General features: G+C 36.8%; 1 protein-coding gene across 2 annotated transcripts in view; it reads left to right on the forward strand.

Moving 5' to 3' along the window:
* The first annotated feature begins 10,074 nt into the window (after positions 1-10,074).
* Positions 10,075-17,301, forward strand: part of LOC110462595 — a 26,596-nt gene continuing 19,369 nt past the window's right edge. The window contains exons 1-2 of one of the 2 annotated variants that reach the window (XR_002464300.1): positions 10,075-10,200; positions 11,926-14,041. Coding sequence is in view for 1 of the 2 variants with exons in the window: in XM_021516607.1 (XP_021372282.1) it covers positions 11,955-13,931 (1,977 nt within the window). In the remaining variant the exon portion in view is untranslated. Of the gene's footprint in view, positions 10,201-11,925; positions 14,712-17,301 lie in introns of those variants that run through there. The other variant, XM_021516607.1, reaches the window with a different exon arrangement.

Consider the following 17,301-nt stretch of genomic DNA (forward strand, 5'->3'; position numbering starts at 1 on the left):
TTTTATGCTGTATCTCAAAAAGTTAAAGTGTTTGACTAACTAAACTTGCACTGTACTTATTTGAGACATAGTGCATTTAAAGTCATGCATCATATGCTGAATGTGGCCTATGTTTCACGGTCCAGTGACTTTGACAGCATCTTCATCAATGCTAGGTTTTAGCATTACCTCTGTTTCTCAAAAAGTATAAGTGCTAGATCAACCAAACTTGGACCATTGGACCATACATGCGTCGTATATTCATAACCTATGGATTGTAAACCATGCATGATATGTTGAATGTGGCCTACAATTCGCGGTCCAGTGACTTTCACAAGATCTTCCTCTCTATCATATTTAAGTGAAAGGAGACATTCAAGTTTCATTGTACCATTCGTGTATGCTATTACTTTGGCAATACATCCTACTTAGTGACTGTATTATAATAATAATGATGATATACAACATTTGATATAGCGCCATATCTAGCTAACATAAGCAACTCTAAAGCGCTTTACAGTACATAGATAAACAATTAATACAATTAGGATATACCATTTTTGAGGAATTCGCAGGAACCTTCTTATCAGGCGCTATCTATTAGTCCTATGCCACCTGGCTAATATCTCCCTATGTGTGTATGCTTGCGTGTGTGCTGGATATTTATTGTGTTCTGTTTGTAGTGGGACCGTGCTTCCAAAGGCATCTTTTATTGTGCCACCTCACTTGAATGCTACATCACAGATAACGCAACATCAACCCCAGACCATTTTATACTCCACCTGGGTTGTTGGAGTTGTGTGGGCAAAAGAAAAACACTTTCTCTGATATACCATGCGTGCGACGACTTCGGGGATCGAACCCCGGCCGCCTGCGTGGAAGGCCGAAATGTTACCCACTCGACCAATCCGCCCATAATATATTCTTTTAGTAAAAAAGTAATAGCACGCACAAACAATGGTACAATGCAACTTGAATGCATCCTTTAACTATACACTATATACTCTCTACTTTGATTTAGCTATGATATACATGGTTTTATCTGGTGTGGTTTTAGTATGATAATCATTATTAAATTAATACTCGAACATTAATGGATATGGTAAATGCTTTAACATACTTATTTTTGAAAACTGTATCAGTTAAAAACAGTCAAAGAAAGGATTTATTTTAAATACAAACAAGAATTACGCATAATGTGTCAAGCTTTGTAAGTTTGTGCCGATGTTCGAAATTTTACATTATAATACAGTCATAAAGTAAAATGTAAAACAAGGGCTTATGTTGCTTTTGTAACATGACACAGATGGGCCTAGTTTTTTTTATTTCACTCAACATAAATGTTTACAGACACTGTTATGAAGTCTGCCCTATCAGGATACACTCTATGGGAAAAAACCTACATTCATACTGCAGTGCCATGGTCACTTTGATTTTCATTTTAACACATTTCCAACATATATTCCAACAAAGAATGATAATTCTTTTATGTTTTCAAGATTTATGTTCAATACCTTCTGATTCAATCACTGATCAGCTGTATGGTAAGGAAATAGGATTGTGTCACCATATCTCAGTAAAATGTCTTAAAATTTTGTAGTTATATTGCTTTGAAGTAAAGAACATTTTCTGCCACAAGACAAATATAGGTTGTCAGAATTTGAAGGATTTCAAATGGAAATTTATGTAAAAAGGAGTGAATAGTGAAAAAATGAAAGACACATTTTTTTGGCAAAATAATGTCAATAAAAATGATAACGGCATAGATTAGTATTGCAATATTGTATATCAATTTAATAAATGCTGAAATTGTGTAAAATTAAGTATCTATAAACGATTAAAAAAAGACGTTTAATGATAAAACCATATACACATAGTAATTGGATGTAAGAGTTATCTTTCTTAAAAAACTTCACAGTAGTGAAATAGGTAGCTGGTTTTCTGAAGTACAGAAACATGGACATGTATGTGACTCATTGATAAAAAACAACTGAATAAATGCCTTGATTGCTTTGAAATACTTTAATATTGAGAGAACACACTGTTCTGTCAATAATAACCATACAATATTCATCAGTTTAATATTAAACATTAGAATATACGGACATTGTGATACTGTCTCCCTACATTGGATTTTCAACTAGGGAAATACATCCTCCGCTGACAAAAGTAAGTTATATCACACTCGTATTATCCCTGGTACATAATATGAAATAGGCACTGCCTATAAGCGAGCGCAAATAGTTCGGTAACCTTTGTGATGATAATGTAGATCGCGGGCGCCTGCAGCGCCCCGGCTAAGGGCTTAACAGTTACAAAACGAACAGAATCCCTCCTTAGGTCAAAGGACGTGCATCGAATATTCTGACATGAAAAAGAAATAAATGGTGGTTATAAAAAATAAAAAATCTTAATAAAGAAAACCTGCCAGATATTTCATGTAGGTCTTTTTATTGTTACAAATTTACTATTATTTCAACACCTTTGTCAATATATCGCCTGATCCCTTTTAGCATCAAAATTTCTCAAGACAAAATGACAGAAATAGGATCTACTGTGCAAAGAAAATACTTGTTAAAAAGGCTAAGTATTGCAATGCAATCCATAGTCCCGGTGATAATTGCTATATTTAACAAACAGTACACTTATGTCAAGAAGCATAGGTCACAGTGAGGTTATAGTGATATACTTCACCCCGCCATCCCAAGATGTCATTGTTCATCAAATCAGGCTACTCAGGGTGAAATAGTATAAAAGATATGCCCTGGACAAACATTTTCAAATGCAAAGGTCAAAGGTCAAATCATTTATCACAATGACCTAATTATGTACACTCTGCCATCCCAAGATGTCCTTGTACACCAAATCTAGTTACTCCAGGTCAAGAAGTATATAAGATATGCCCCGGACAAACATTTTCAAAAGTAAAGGTCAAAGGTTAAGCTATACGTCACAGTAACCTAAACCTTGCACACCAACTCTGGTTACTGCATGTGAAATAGTATAGAAGATATGCCACAGGACAAACATTTTCAAATGTAAAGGTCAAAGGAAATAGGTCACATTGAGGTAATAATGACCTTCTTCTTGCACTCTACTCTCCGCCATCCCAAGATGTCATTGTGCACCGAATTCCCCCCCCCCCCAATTATAGTATCCCCAGTTCATACACGTTTGCCTATATTGCCTAGCCCAATGCCCCGAACTAGTATAGTTCACTTATTACTATGTTGTATATCTTAGCCCTGTATGACCCCTCGAAGGGGCTAGCATGAGTTTATTCCTTGGTGGTGACAGACCTAACTCGGGAAGACTTTGGTAGTTGTCTCTAATAATAATAATTCGAGGTTCCTATATACCGCTTTATTACAACCTACAACTGTAGTTGGTAGTTCGTCTCAAAGCGATTCACAAATTATCATCCGTGGTTATAGGACCTTTGCAACCAGCCAATATCGTGCTCAACTCCCCGGGGAGCATAATTCTACAATTCTAGCACTGCCCAACCACATACTCATTTATAGTTGAGTAGACTGGAACAAGCAGAGCAAAATATCTTGCTCAAAGATACAACACAGTGCCGTGCCGTGACTCGAACCCGCAATCCTTCGGTCACGACCCCAGTGTCCTACCACTAGACTACCGTGCTTTCGGATTGCTAGTAGGTGTTTTTCATTATAGGACACTTATTTCAACCATTTCAATGTTATAAGGTAACCATTCTGGGGTGACAGGACCCTGGGAGCAATCACAGTTAATATGTGTATTAATCTTTTTATGACATGCAAAGACCATGGTCATTTCTAAGAACAGACAGACAAACAACAAAGAACTGATAATGTTACAGCATTCCTCATTTACAAGCTTTACCTGGTCTGTAGATGACATGCAAAGGCAATAAAATTAGCTCAAAGATGATTCTCAATCAGTATTAAGTATTTATGGTACCCATTTTGTAACTTTAAACCAGCATTCAGTTTCTCAATATTCCAATATTGAAGAAGCAATGGCTGCAATATCCATTCCTTTTGAATAACCAAATGATAAAACAATTTAATCATTTACATTTTAATGTAAGAAAGCATTATATCGTGAACATATTTTGAACCTAAAGCATGATATCACTGTACCAGTATCTTCAGAATCCTGATGCTGCAATATATATAAACATGACCATTGCACTTATGACACAGAAGTGATAAATATACACCAGTGATCTCACCAAGTTATACAAGTGATACATGGACATGAGTACACTAAAAAAGTTCATATAATTCAAAAAGGCTTTTTGAATTCCTGGAGAGAAATTCTTGTTAGGAGTGACCAACATATATCATTTATGGTGGGTACATAATTGTCTGACATACGGTATATATCGCTGACAATTTACCGAAAAAAAAGGATATAGTGGAGGAATGAATGACACGGAGGTAATGAAATAACAATTTCAGATATAGCGACTTAGGACCTTTCTATCCATGAAGAGTGTTTGATTCTACCATATCTGGATCTGAAGAAGAAGATTTTTGAAATTTCAGCCAATTTGCCCTCTTTAGCCCGTCCCTTCAGGCCCTAGGGAAGGACTAGGTTCTTAATTTTCATACCATAAAACTTCACTCACATGCTGGTCAGTCCAACCAACTTTGTTCCCACTGAGAGTAAACAAATATACCCAAAAGTGTTATTTCCCCATATAAACTAAAGTAAGGCCAAAAACAAGATTACATATGTTTCGGATAACCTGATCATGACCTACCTTAAATTGTCCTGTGGACCTTAGGGAACATTTCATCACCTACTTTGTATCCATGAAGATCATTTTAATAGTCTGGCAAAGATCACATGTATATACACTTTCTTCCTGTAATAGTCATGGGATCCTGACCACATTCTTGACAGAATAATAATCATTGAAATGCATCGAAATTCATTTAAATTCTTACATTTGTTATTACCCTGTAAGTATATATTGATCCATTAAAAAAAAATAAAAAAAATTAATAATAATTGCCGGCTGACTTACCAACCCTATTTTTCTCTGGAATGTTGCATGAAAACCATTTTGTTTTTGTTTTAGCCCAAATATTAACCCTTTATTCAGGAGGAATGAATGATTCAGAGGTAGCAAGATATTCATAAATTTGAAACAGGCCTATAGGACCTTTCCATCTATGAGGGGTATTTGATTCTAACATCTCTGTGCCTGAATAGAAAGACAGTTGAAAATAAAGTCAATTTTTCCTCTTTTGGGCTCAAACCCCTTGCAGATCAGATTCACATGTAATTAATAAATTTGGCTTGCATTTGACCATGGAACTTTCCTTCAAACTAGAAGTTGATAAGTTGATTTTAATATTCATATGTTTTTTTTCTGTATGTTATTACCATCTAATTAACATACTAAATGAGTTGGAAGTGTTTAAATTGAATCATTTTATGATTTTCTATATATAGCAACAGTGACCTTGGCCTTGACCTTGGAACGCTGAAACACAAGTATCTTACATGTATACCCATATTTGATCTTTGTATAAAGTTTGACCAAAATCCGTGAAAGAATGAGTTGCTAAGTGTTTAAATTAAAACAGTTGATGATTTTCTATATATAGCAACAGTGACCTTGGTTTTGACCTTGGAACGCTTAAACACATGTATGTTACAGGTATACCCATATTTGATCTTTGTATAAAGTTTGACCAAAATTCTTGAAAGAATGAGGTTGCTTAGTGTTTAAATTGAATCAATTGATGTTTCAATATATAGCAACGGTGACCTTGGCCTTGACCTTTGAACCCTGAAACACAACAATGTCCAAAGTATTCTCATACTTGACCTCTACATATAGGTTGACCAAATTCCATGAAAGAATGAAGTTGCTAAGTGTTTAATTGAATCAGTTGATGATTGTCTATATATAGCAACAGTGACCTTGGCCTTGACCTTGGAACGCTGAAACACAATTATCTTACATGTATACCCATATTTGATCTTTGTATAAAGTTTGACCAAAATCCGTGAAAGAATGAGTTGCTAAGTGTTTAAATTAAAACAGTTGATGATTTTCTATATATAGCAACAGTGACCTTGGTTTTGACCTTGGTAACCTGAAACACAACAATGTCTGAAGTATACTCATACTTGACCTATGCAAAAAGTTTGATCGAAATCCATGAAAGAATGAAGTTGCTAAGTGTTTAAATTGAATCAGTTGATGATTTTCTATATATAGCAAGTGTGACATTGGCCTTGACCTTGGATCCCTGAAACACAACGATGTCCGAAGTATACTCATACTTGACCTCTACATATAGGTTGACCAAACTCCATGAAAGAATGAAGTTGCTAAGTGTTTAATTGAATCAGTTGATGATTGTCTATATATAGCAACAGTGACCTTGGTCTGGGAACCCTGAAACCCTAGGATGTCAGAGGTATACCCATATTTGACCTTTGTATAAAGTTTGACCAAAATCCGTGAAAGAATGAAGTTGCTAAGTGTTTAAATTAAAACAGTTGATGATTTTCTATATATAGCAACAGTGACCTTGGTTTTGACCTTGGTAACCTGAAACACAACAATGTCTGAAGTATACTCATACTTGACCTATGCAAAAAGTTTGATCGAAATCCATGAAAGAATGAAGTTGCTAAGTGTTTGAATTGAATCAGTTGATGATTTTCTATATATAGCAAGTGTGACATTGGCCTTGACCTTGGATCCCTGAAACACAACGATTTCCGAAGTATACTCAAACATGATGAAGTTGCTAAGTGTTTACATTGAATTGGGACGGGACGGGATGCAACAGGATTGGACGGACATGGGCTATATGCCCGCCCCCCCCCCCCCCAACACACACACACACACTCACACACACACACAAACACATTTTAAGGAGGGTTGTACCTTTGTAAACAGTTTGACCAAAATCTGTCAAAGAATTAAGTTGCTTAGTGTTTACATTGAATCGGGACGGGACGGGTGTTTACATTTAATCGGGACTGGACGGACATGGGCAACACTATATGCCACCTCATTTTATGGCGGGGGCATAACAATAACTGAAGTAGTTACTATGACGGACAAAAGGCATTCACAAGAGGTCATCACCAATACTTTGATAACTAAAAACAATCAAGTTCACAAATCATAAATGTAATACCGACTGCCTACCAAAATGTTCGAATGTCCTGTTGTTGTATGCAGTAAAGAACAAATTAACAAGTATATATATGTACCAAGTAAGCGGAAATGAGTTGTATATAAATAGTTGTTTATCTTTATATATGTTTGCAGTATTTACATAATTTCAACCTGTACTATTATTTCCACCAGGAAACTGACCTTTTCTTTCAAGATTTATTTAAATTTTAAAAATGTTTTAACCTTTGCATTTGCATTTACATTCTCCCTCTGCTTTTCTTATCACATTGGAAATTGATATACCGGTATTAACCAATTTTATGCCAGGCTCAGAACTACAATTTGCAATGTGTAAAAATTAATTAATTCTTTTATTCCAAGATATATAATAATATACCAGTAAAATAAAAAGATCCTTAATTTTCCATTAATATTAATTACGATTCTGCAATATAATTGTCAAAATACGATTGCACACATATACTGGTACATGCAATTCAAATCTGTACATAAAGTTATTCATCACAAGTTATCACGGTTCTCCCCAGTTGAATCTCTACATTTATTTGTAGTTGACAGGGGAAACCCTTTAACTTCCCATAATTATAAGAACCTTCATACAATATGTTTCAAATTCAAATATCTCATATGCAAGTATTTAATTTTTCAAACCTTATAAAAATTGAGGGTAGATTTTAGAATGTGTATAAACCCCGGATAAAAAGTGTTGCTGTTATGTACTGGTGTGTATGGGTTTATTACTAACCGAAAGTATCCCAAAACCGAGCCCCTGTGTGTTATTCATATGACTATGATACACCTATGTACCAAACTTCAGCTAGATATTTGAAAATTGACCGAGTTATGATAATTGAACTTTTACGACTGGTAGCGTGGTACACGTGTGTAAAGAAATCTACAGATCGTGAAGCGTCGTCAAACTATATCTCTAAAATTAATCTAAAATGTAATCGACATCAGAAGATATGTTATTCATATGACTATAACACACTTTATTGGATGCACAAAACCAATACATTAAAAAGTTGAAAGCTTTTAAGGGTGCGTCAGTTATGAAATTATTTAGATTTGCTCAAGACGATATTAATGATTTCAGCTTCTGAAAACAAATCTGACGTGTTCACAGCTGCAAGGCTTTTAAACTACCTCCAATACAATACAGTCAAAACCTGCCATACTACATTTCATTTAATTTTTTAAATTATACACATAACTTTCACACCTGTTTATATCTCGATGCGTAAGGCTATGTATGCAAATAACATATTAAAGCAGTGTTTGTCATGAAGTTGTTTACAAACTAACAACTCAATTATGTAAACACCTCACAAACGTTTTAAAAATATTTACCTTGACTGAACTTGATCTCTGAGGAAGTGTTGCGTCAATAGTCTAATGTAGGTGTTTGTGATCAGGTATCTCAATGATCTATGAAAAGTGTTTTTAACAAGATATTTCAGTGGTCTGTAGTTAGTTTGTGATCAGGGATTGTGGTTTATAGTATAAGTAGAGTGTGTGGCCAGATATATCAATAATCTGTAAGTAGAGTTTGTGAATGACCACGTATCTGAATGGATTATACACGTGGTTGAAAATAGACTAAAACGTTACATGTTATCAGTTAATTAATTTTTCATTTTCATAATTAAGAACTGATTATCTTACACGTTTCGAAATGCGAAATATATAAAGTCATGGATCTCAGTCTAGTCTAATTCCTTGGTTAAATGAAGAATCATATCTGCATATAGCTTATTTTTCCAGATCTCGTGAGTTACGCCCTTTACTCCTTTCGACTCGTAGGTCAGACCACGGAATTAGATTGCTAACTAAGTCCGTGATAGAATTGACCTTTTCCAACCAGTATTTAAACTTATTCTGCTACCTAATGATTTTATCAGAAAGAACAACAAAAAAGACGATTGACAATTTTTTTTTTTTTTTATCTAGGGAGCATTATATATATATACACATCTTTTATAACTATTCATGTATTGTAATATTTTATTTTCATCACACGGCTTCGCTCCCATAAAATAAATCCAAAGCTCGGCAAGAATGCATTTATCATTTATAACCAAATATCATTTGTTTAAAAAACTAAGTGCAATTAACGCCCTCATTAAATACAGATACAATTAAAGGGTCGACCAAATATTAGAAATAATAACGTTAATGGTAAAAGACATTGTACATGTAAAGGGGACTTTTATATTTCACTAAACACACACTTTTTTCCATATATTTGTTTGTTATCTTTCATGTTATAATTTTTTTCGTTAACTGCCGAACTAAACTCCGATTTCGATGAGATGATTAAATTCTTCCGTATTATCGGAGCAATAGACTACAATCTACTATACAACGTATGAACTATTCTGTTGGGTCTGGACGGTGCCTGACCGCGGTGGACAAGTGGAAAGGCTTCTGACATTCTGCTTCCACAAGCCCTCTACCGCTTGGTCGCGGGTTCGAGACCTACGTTGGGAAGTCGCCAGGTACTGGCCGTCGGTCGGTGTTTTTTCTCCGGGATCTCCGGCTTTCCTTCACCATTAAAACCTGGCAACTTAAATGACCATGGCTGGTAATAAGACGTAAAACACAAACAAACAAACATATCGGACGATGCATACATACAAATAAACACAATACATGGTGTGCCTAGATTTCTAAATTGGCAATCTAGTAATAATAATGTCAAAACATCGAGCGTCAAGCCAAGCGGAAATTAATTATTTGTAACTTAAAATATTTACTGTTGAAGCCTTCAGATTTGTATTTCTTCAGTAAACAACACTATAACTCTTACTCTTACCGAAATTAACTTTGTCAGAGGTAGATGTTGCATCATTCACGAAACCTGTTATGTAAATTCGTTTATATTTTAGCATAAAAAATCATTGTGTAATATCCGAAATTGTGATACCGCTTCTCCCATTGGATATCTATATTTTGCTTAATATACTTCCTTGTTTGGAGACGGATTCAAGGTGTAAACCACTGTCTGGATACTAGGAGACGAGTTTGTGTTTTCCTGTTAGACAAGAGTTCCCTGGGTGAGTATTACGGACAATTATGTGGTATCATTACTTCCATTTCGAGCCCATTACAAAAACAGTCTATAAATATATGTATATATTACAGTTTCACCTGTACTTCAATGTAAACACACCTTTGCCGTGTTAGATAAATACAAACCAAAACTCAAGCAACACAAACGTATATGCAGTCTATTGTCATATGTTGATAATCTGTTGATTAACTGAAATAATTCGTAATATCCATATACGCTAATGTTACGGACATGACGTGAACTTTCGCGTGTATCTTTTTTTTTCTTAATCATGAATAATATATGTTAGCCATCCAACAAATAAGAGTTATCTCCCTTTCCACGTTTAATGGCCTAACAATGAAAAGTGTATCCCTAACATACCATAACATAGGTGTCTCTTTCAATGATATCATCGCCAATAATTCAAACAAGTATGAATAGTTGTACAAATACACAATCATACTTACCATTGTATTTCACTGCCACTATATAACCCTTCCACATTCAGATGACATTCATATAAACTATGGATGCAATGACCCGAATGTTGACGTACTCATTAACAATGCCATTCAATTGTAATTGTTACGTTGGATACCATTGACCCTCCTTGGATCGATATCTGTTTTGAAATATTAAATGCTAAAAGTATTTGAATATGATACTGTATATTAGTAAACGTAATTGAAAATTCTATGAGATTAGTAGATTAGGAAATATAAATATATATATAAATACCAAACTATTTTATGTTGGCATTCAAGAGAATGCCAACCGAAAGCAGTTCAGTGCAAAAGCATTTATATCATAAAACAGTACTATCAGCGATATAAAGCATAACAAATACTATATATTGTCCACCTGGGTGGTCGGGTCGCGCAGTGAATAACGCACTTGCCTTTCACCAAGTCGGCCGGGATTCCCGCGCTGTAACATCCGGGCCAACAAAAGTGATAAATATAATTTAAAATAACTTATTTCATAAATGTTGTAAAATAAATAAAGTCATCTAAAGAAGTGTCCTCGCTCCCTTTGAAAGCATTTCATTTTATTTTATTTAACAGAATTCAAATACAAAAAGAGAAGCTAATACCCGACAAGGCTGATGGCCATTATTATTTTTCTTTGGGGTATTCAAAATTGTTTAAGCAATGGTGCAGAACATCTCGACCCTCTCTCTCTCTTTTCCAAAACCAGGCATGAACTTTCCAACAGTGGGCTGGAAGAGGAGATGAAATGGTGTATCAACTAGAAACGGTTGAAATGCCAACTCTCTTACCATATATATGCACTTGCTAAGGCTTACTAAGCACACATATTCAATTCGTACTTCAGTCTGGCATGCCCTTTGGCGTGAGTCTTTGGTCATAACACGAAAACGGTTGGATCTACAGGAAAACATATATTTCGTTGCTGAGTATTATGGCACGAACACAAGTATGCTATCACTTTCGACTCAGGTGTCTGGATCAGTTTTGACCTAGTTTTGACCTAGTCAAGATTTCCAATACCAAAGATGCAAATGCTTGTCGTGAAAAATAAGTATTTAATTATCCAGGTAAGCGACGCAGACCCTCTGGGCGTTTTGCTTATCAATATCTGTAGATTTTCCCACGTGTACTCTTTGGTATATAATGGAATTTAATGATGAATGTTTTATCCTCTTTTACATAACAGTCAATGCTATTTTAACATTGTTTATAATCACAGGCATTTTACGTTCCAGGTCTGTGTTGTCTCGTTTTTACCCTTACAATGGCTGAAGGCGGTCTCCCTCCGGAACAGGATTTACACCTACTTGAATGTCCAATCTGCCTGGAGCGATTCCAACAACCCAAGTCCTTACCCTGTCTTCATTCTTTCTGTCAGGATTGTCTCGGGACCTATATCACCAAGGAAGTGTCCGGGAAAATAGCGTCGAAAACATCCTTCCCTTGTCCGGTCTGTAGGAGAAGGACGTACCCTATTAACCAAGCAGAAACCAAGAAGAAATGGGTAGAACAGTTTCCGACTAATAATATGATCCAGGACCTTATCCAGCTCAGAGAACGTTCATCTGAACCATTGTACTGCAAACCCTGCCAGACAGAAGGTAACCTGTTCAACCCAGCACAATTCTGGTGTAAATCGATGAACGAGAATTTTTGCGAGGCCTGTAAGGTTAAACTACATGATATCATACATACTGACTGTGGTATAGTTGATATCACCATAAACGATAACACCAGATTGAAACCTAAAATATCTGCCCTTCGATGTGACCGACACGACAAGAAAATAGTTTGGCATTGTGAGGACCACCAAATTCTGGGCTGTAACGTTTGCGTTTTCAAAGACCACAGGCGGTGTGAGAAGATTTTAACAGTGACAAACTATTTACTGGAGTTAAAAAAGGAAGCAAAACTAGAAGAAATGCGGGCGGCTCTGAAAAGGGGGGCAGAGGTAATGAACTCATTAGTAAAGGACTTTGACGAACAACTCCAGACCATGGTACAGAGCCAGGAAATCGCACTGCAGAGTATCGCAGATCTGCGTGAAAAGATCGACAAACGGTTAAACAAGCTTCAGGAGGGCATCACCGACGGGTTGATCATGCTGTTCAAAGATGAGAAAAGGAATCAAGAGGCATCATTACGGCAGTGCGAACGCCTGATGAATGGTATGCTAAATACACTGAAGTTGTCCATTAAAGCCGCAGAGGAAAACGACAACATTGAGACGATAGTGCTGTATCAGAGAGCGCAAGCGGAAGTGGACTCGTGTAAAACCCTTGTCGCGGAGATGGGCAAGTCCTTCACATCCGCCAGCATTGAGCATCATATTGTCCCTGGACATGATATCATTAGCGACTACGCTATGGGAAAGATAGTCGTCCGCAAAGAACCAAGATGCATCCCTTGTCACCATTGTGATTTTGCGCCCCCCATGTCAGAACGTCGTGTGAAAGAAATCGGAAGGTTCAATATCGAGTCCCCGTCAGATGAAAATGCATGCCATGTTCTTGGTGTTGTGTACCTGCCAGGTTCCCAGATAGTAGTAAGTGATTGCTTCAACAAAAAACTGAAGTTGTTCACAGACAAAGGACAGTACCTGGACGAGTTGACCGTTCCAATAAGGCCCGGTGATATGTGTTTGGTGAACAACACCACGGTGGCGGTCGCCGACAAGAGTTCTAGTCGTGTAAACGTCGTGAATGTCGAGGCATCAAAATTGTCCCTGGTATCTGAGATCAACATTACTAATGGTAAATACTATGACAGTATAACACATATGGATGGAAGCTTTGTCGTGAGCTCACTTGGAGAAGTATACAGTGTGACACAAGGCGGATCATCTGAGTTTTTATATAACTATAACAACTATTGCTGGTCCCTGGCACATGATCCAATAAAGGGAGACATACTTGTAAGTGTCGATAATGACAAGACGGGAGACGTCGCGGTGTCTAGACTGTCGGCTGGCAAACGTCACACGGATGTGATGAAGGTTGGTGTTGTGAGGCGTGCTTTGGGAATAGACGTGGACAGGGAGGGTAACATCTACGTTTGTGGTGAGAAATCTGACAACGTCGTACAGATATCTGGGGACGGGAAACACGTCAGGGAACTTCTGACGTTATCAGATGGAATTAAATCTCCATGGGCAATAGCTGTTCGTGGTGACTCATTTGTGGTCATTGATAAGACTAGTACAAGTGCACGGAATAACATCCGTGTCTTTCAACTGTACTGAAGTATACAAATGGAAACAAGTGTGTGGTGAACTTGAGATAAATGTTGATCGGAACAAATGAATAAACACCATGTAAAGATTTATATAAAGTTTGAGCCAAAACATAACAGGTATCTGTTTCTCAAAGTTTTCAATATATGTATTGAATAAAAAATGTTCAAATTCTTTGTTTTCATACTGTAACAAAGTTATACCCCGTTTTTATTTCCTAGCTGACGTTAGCTTCCAGCCCATCAAAATTGTTTCACAATCCATGTGTAATTTACTGGGGTTCATCGAGTCCTCCCAGCCACACAGTTGAGATAGTATAGGAGCCATTAACCCTAGACTGACCACTGTCTGTTAAAAATAGGGATCTCTACGTCATGAGTAGGGGGGACAGAGTAGCCACTCAATAGTGAAACACCCCCTCCTTCCATCCGGGACCCTGGCCGATGGAGCCCAAGTTGATTGGTCAATTAGTCAATAGGTGTTAATGAGGGTCGTATAAAAAGAGGTGCGCGGCTCCCTAGGGCTTGTTGAGATAAGGAATTTCACACGATACAGATTGGATTATACACATCATTACCTATTATAGATACCGGCTTGTTAAACGAAGATGACTCAAGCAGGGCTATCAGGCAGTTGGGGAAATACATAATATGTCTTACCATTTGTTTAGATAAGTGCTTATTACTGTAATATTACCTTATAGAAGTGTTTCATAGTTTGGGGGGATTTTCCTACCTTGAAGATTTATATCTTACTTCACTCTTGTTATCTTGGGTCTTATATCTAACTGTGTATTTATTACTGTAATATTACCTTATAGAAGTGTTTCATAGTTTGTTTAGACCTTATTAACTCCTTATCTCATCCTCAGGCATGGAGGGGGTGATTTTTAGCTGTAGTGTCAGTGGTCACAGGAGTGACGGCAGCGATCATAAAATCACCACTTGGTCATGCCTGATTACTAGAACGACAACCTGTAGAGATTCATCCCATAAAAGTGTTAGGCAGAAACAACTTAGAATTACCACCAGATTTGGTTTAACGTGTAAATGTGAAGTGTCAGTCTGGAATAGGGTAATTCTTATAACTTGCGTGGGGAATAGAGAAGTGTCAACAGTGCATCTGGATGTGTTTTGTGTATTCCACTGGATTATCGTGTAACCCTGGGACTGGATACCGTTTATAAAGAACTTGTGTTACTGTGCAGTTATATTGTGCTAGATTAATACTGGATTTATTTGACTACTGTGCAGTATATTGTGTTAGATTCATAGGGGATTTATGTGACTACTGTGCAGTTATATTGTGTGATATGCATAAGGGATTTATGTGACTACTGTGCAGTTATATTGTGTTATATGCATAAGGGATTTATGTGCTCACTGTGCAGCATATTGTGTTATATGCATAAGGGATTTTTGTGACTACTGTGCAGTATATTGTGTTAGATTCATAAGGGATTTATGTGACTACTGTGCAGTTATATTGTGTTATATGCATAAGGGATTTATGTGCTCACTGTGCAGCATATTGTGTTAAATGCATTTGGGATTTATGTGACTACTGTGCAGTTATGTTGTGTTATATGCATAAGGGATTTATGTGACTACTGTGCAGTTATATTGTGTTATATGCATAAGGGATTTATGTGCTCACTGTGCAGCATATTGTGTTATATGCATAAGGGATTTTTGTGACTACTGTGCAGTATATTGTGTTAGATGCATAAGGGATTTATGTGCTCATTGTGCCGTATATTGTGTTAGATTCATAAGGGATTTATGTGACTACTGTGCAGTCATATTGTGTGATATGCATAAGGGATGTATGTGCTCAGTGTGCAGTATATTGTGTTAGCTTCATAAGGGATTTATGTGACTACTGTGCAGTTATATTGTGCTAGATATATACTGGATTTATGTGACTACTGCGCATTTATATTGTGTTATATGCATAAGGGATTTATGTGCTTAGTGTGCAGTATATTGTGTTAGATTCATAAGGGATTTATGTGACTACTGTGCAGTTATATTGTGCTAGATATCTACTGGATTTATGTGACTACTGCGCATTTATATTGGGTTATATGCATAAGGGATTTATGTGATTACTGTGCTGTTCTAGTGTGTTATATTCATAAGGGATTGATGTGATCACTTTGCAGTATATTGTGTTTCAGTCATAAGGCGTTTATGTAATCACTGTGTATTAGTATTAAGTTGTATTCATACAGGATTGACAAGGTTATTGCACAGTGTTAGTTATGAGGGATTTAGGAAGTGACTGGATTTATATTGTGTTGCATTCATAAGGAATATATGTGGTGAATGTGCAGTGGTATTGGGAAGTCAGTACAACCAAAGTGTTGACGGTATAATGAGATGTGTTGTTTAATTAGTTACTAGTGATCAAGTATTTTGTGCTATTGGTGAAGGGATTATTATTATTCTGTTGTTGTTGGAATATTTTCCGACCAGGAGATAGGGATTTATCGTCATATTATGTCATTGTGTTGCGTTACCAAATTTCCGCTATTAGTACTCCTAGAGGAATTTCACTTCGAGCTTACTTTCAACGTTAAGTCTTCCCCTCATATTTTGGATAGTCAGCCTATAATCAAATTCAATCATATTTCGTTAGCAATTAGAAGAGGACGTGTTGTTATAGTGTTTACACTCGGCCAGTGGATTAGATTTCATCAAAGGGAGTAACCAATGGTTATCACCGACTGGGGTGGCACACGTTCTCTCCCAGGCACTGTCGGGGAGTAGCTGATTAACCACCAGTTGCGCGCAGGCCCCAACGGAGAGGACACATCTCGAGGATCGGTACGTCTTAACTATTACGGAACCCACCTTTGTGGAGACTACGAACTTGGATATCACCTTTTGGCAATACCTCCGACTACGGAACCTAGAGATCAGGATCAAGACCAAGACTTCATATTTTATGTAAATAGTCGGCACACAATAAATGTACATATTTGTATTTAATGAATCATGGTTTTCATTTAAGTAAGTTACCGGAATCGCTTACAAATCTGGGCTCGTAACACATTTTTCGAACCTCAAGACCAGTAAGGCCTTGATAAAACTTTAGTGACGGCCTGTCAAATCGAGCCTTTGGCTCATTGCACTAGTCTCATATATTAACACATGTATATTTGAGGCTGGGTCAATAGCCATTTTACAAGACAGGTATAGTTTAGTTAATTAGTCGTCACGCACATATGGTGGCAGCGGTACTACTTCTCACATTACAGAGTTACAGACTTTGATTGATCAACCACTAATGACCATGGACGGACAACTGACGTATAACGCAGTCTAGACTTCCGTCAATACCTGAGGTCAAGGGCAGGGCCGTGACCGATAGGGGG

This window comes from Mizuhopecten yessoensis, unplaced genomic scaffold, assembly GCF_002113885.1.
Source record: "Mizuhopecten yessoensis strain PY_sf001 unplaced genomic scaffold, ASM211388v2 scaffold10811, whole genome shotgun sequence".
Lineage (NCBI taxonomy): Eukaryota > Metazoa > Mollusca > Bivalvia > Pectinida > Pectinidae > Mizuhopecten > Mizuhopecten yessoensis.